The following is a 1,565-nucleotide window of genomic DNA, read 5'->3' on the forward strand; positions in this document are numbered from 1 at the left end:
CCTCCCGCGCAGCATGTTCCTCTCGCGCGTGAACGGACCGCTTCGGTCTTTCGCCGTCCATGGCTCCCGCTCGCCCACCCTCCCGGCCCGCCTGATCCAGGTTCGTCCTTCATCTTCCGTGTACACACGCGTCCGTCCCCCCCCCTGGCCTCCCTGCTGACACACACGCACACACACACACACGCACACACACACACACACACACACCCACGCACACACACACACACACACATGCGCACATGCACACACGCACACCGCAGACCTCGACCCCCATGCGCCTGTCCGCGCAGCCGGCCGCCTCGGCGTCCGGCATCCCGGCCGCCTCCTTCGCCAAGCCCCAGGAGCTCCCGCAGTCGCTGGCGCGCGCCCTGAACACCAATAACCCCGCCCAGGTGGACTCGCTGCTGGCCAGCCTCGATAGCTCGGCCCTGGCGGCCCTGCACGCCGGTGCCGAGCGCCGCATGGCCGACATGGCCACCGCCGCCGAGTCCCTGGAGGTGGTCCTGTCCGTCCGTCAGCGGACCCTGCACTTCCTCCGGTCTGCTCTGCCCTTCGTGGGCTTCGGCTTCCTGGACAACGCCATCGTGCGTGTCTCTCTCCCCCCCCCCCTTACCGCCTATCCCCTGCGCTTTGTCCTCCTTCTTTTGCTGCTGCTGCTTCTCCTGATACTGATAGCCTCCCTCCCTTCCTCCTCTTCCCCTGCACGTCCGCACGTCCGCACGTCCGCACGTCCGCACGTCCGCACGTCCGCACGTCCGCACGTCCGCACGTCCGCACGTCCGCACGTCCATATCTCGGCACACCCCCTACACTCCCTCCCCCCCCCCCCCCCACACACACAGATGCTTGTCGCCGGTGACAAGATCGACACCCACTTCGGCGTCTTCCTCGGCATCTCCACCCTCGCCTCGGCGGCCCTCGGCAACGCCCTGGCCAACGTCACCGGCATCGCCTTCGGCCAGGTCATCGAGTCGGCCCTCAACCGCCTCGGCGTGCCGGACCCCAAGATGTCGGCCCAGCAGCTGGCCTCCGCCACGGCCGCCCGATACCGCCGCGTCGGCAACGTCTTCGGTATCCTGGTCGGCTGCCTGCTCGGCATGATGCCGCTGCTCTTCATGAACACCGAGCCCCGCCTGCCGAGCCCCCTGCCCGAGGGCGTCGCCGGTCTCGTCACCACCGCCGCCGAAGAGACCGCCGTCGCCTGAGCATGATGCTGCTCCCGTGCTCCCTCCCTTCCCTCGGCTGTGCTCCTCCGGCGCATCCATGCGAGCTGGTTCTACCATACTTTCTCACACTGCGCATACCGTGTGGTCCGCCCCCCTCTCCTCCTCCCCCTCCTTCCCCTGTCCTTGACTTCTCTGCCGAAACGCGAGAGCGTGTTCGCCGCCCTGTGTGCGTGCGCTTCCCCCCCCCCCCCCTGCCCCGCACTCCCCCGCCCGCGCCAGCAACATGCACGGTGTGGTCTGTCTTTCTCTTTTGCCCAAGCGGGGCAGGGCACAGGGGAGCCTCATTTCCGGTACTGCTTCCGGTCCGATCGGTTGGCCGAGTCCACCTGGGCCTTGAGC

General features: G+C 68.2%; 1 protein-coding gene across 1 annotated transcript; it reads left to right on the plus strand.

Moving 5' to 3' along the window:
- H696_05330 (hypothetical protein) lies at positions 1–1,413 on the plus strand. Its single transcript, XM_009499177.1, has 3 exons — positions 1–100; positions 261–584; positions 843–1,413. The coding sequence occupies exons 1-3, from the start codon at positions 14–16 to the stop codon at positions 1,203–1,205; spliced, it is 774 nt and encodes a 257-aa protein (XP_009497452.1). The 5' UTR covers positions 1–13; the 3' UTR covers positions 1,206–1,413.
- The last annotated feature ends 152 nt before the right edge of the window (positions 1,414–1,565 follow it).

The sequence above is a fragment of the Fonticula alba genome (assembly GCF_000388065.1).
Source record: "Fonticula alba strain ATCC 38817 unplaced genomic scaffold supercont2.10, whole genome shotgun sequence".
Lineage (NCBI taxonomy): Eukaryota > Rotosphaerida > Fonticulaceae > Fonticula > Fonticula alba.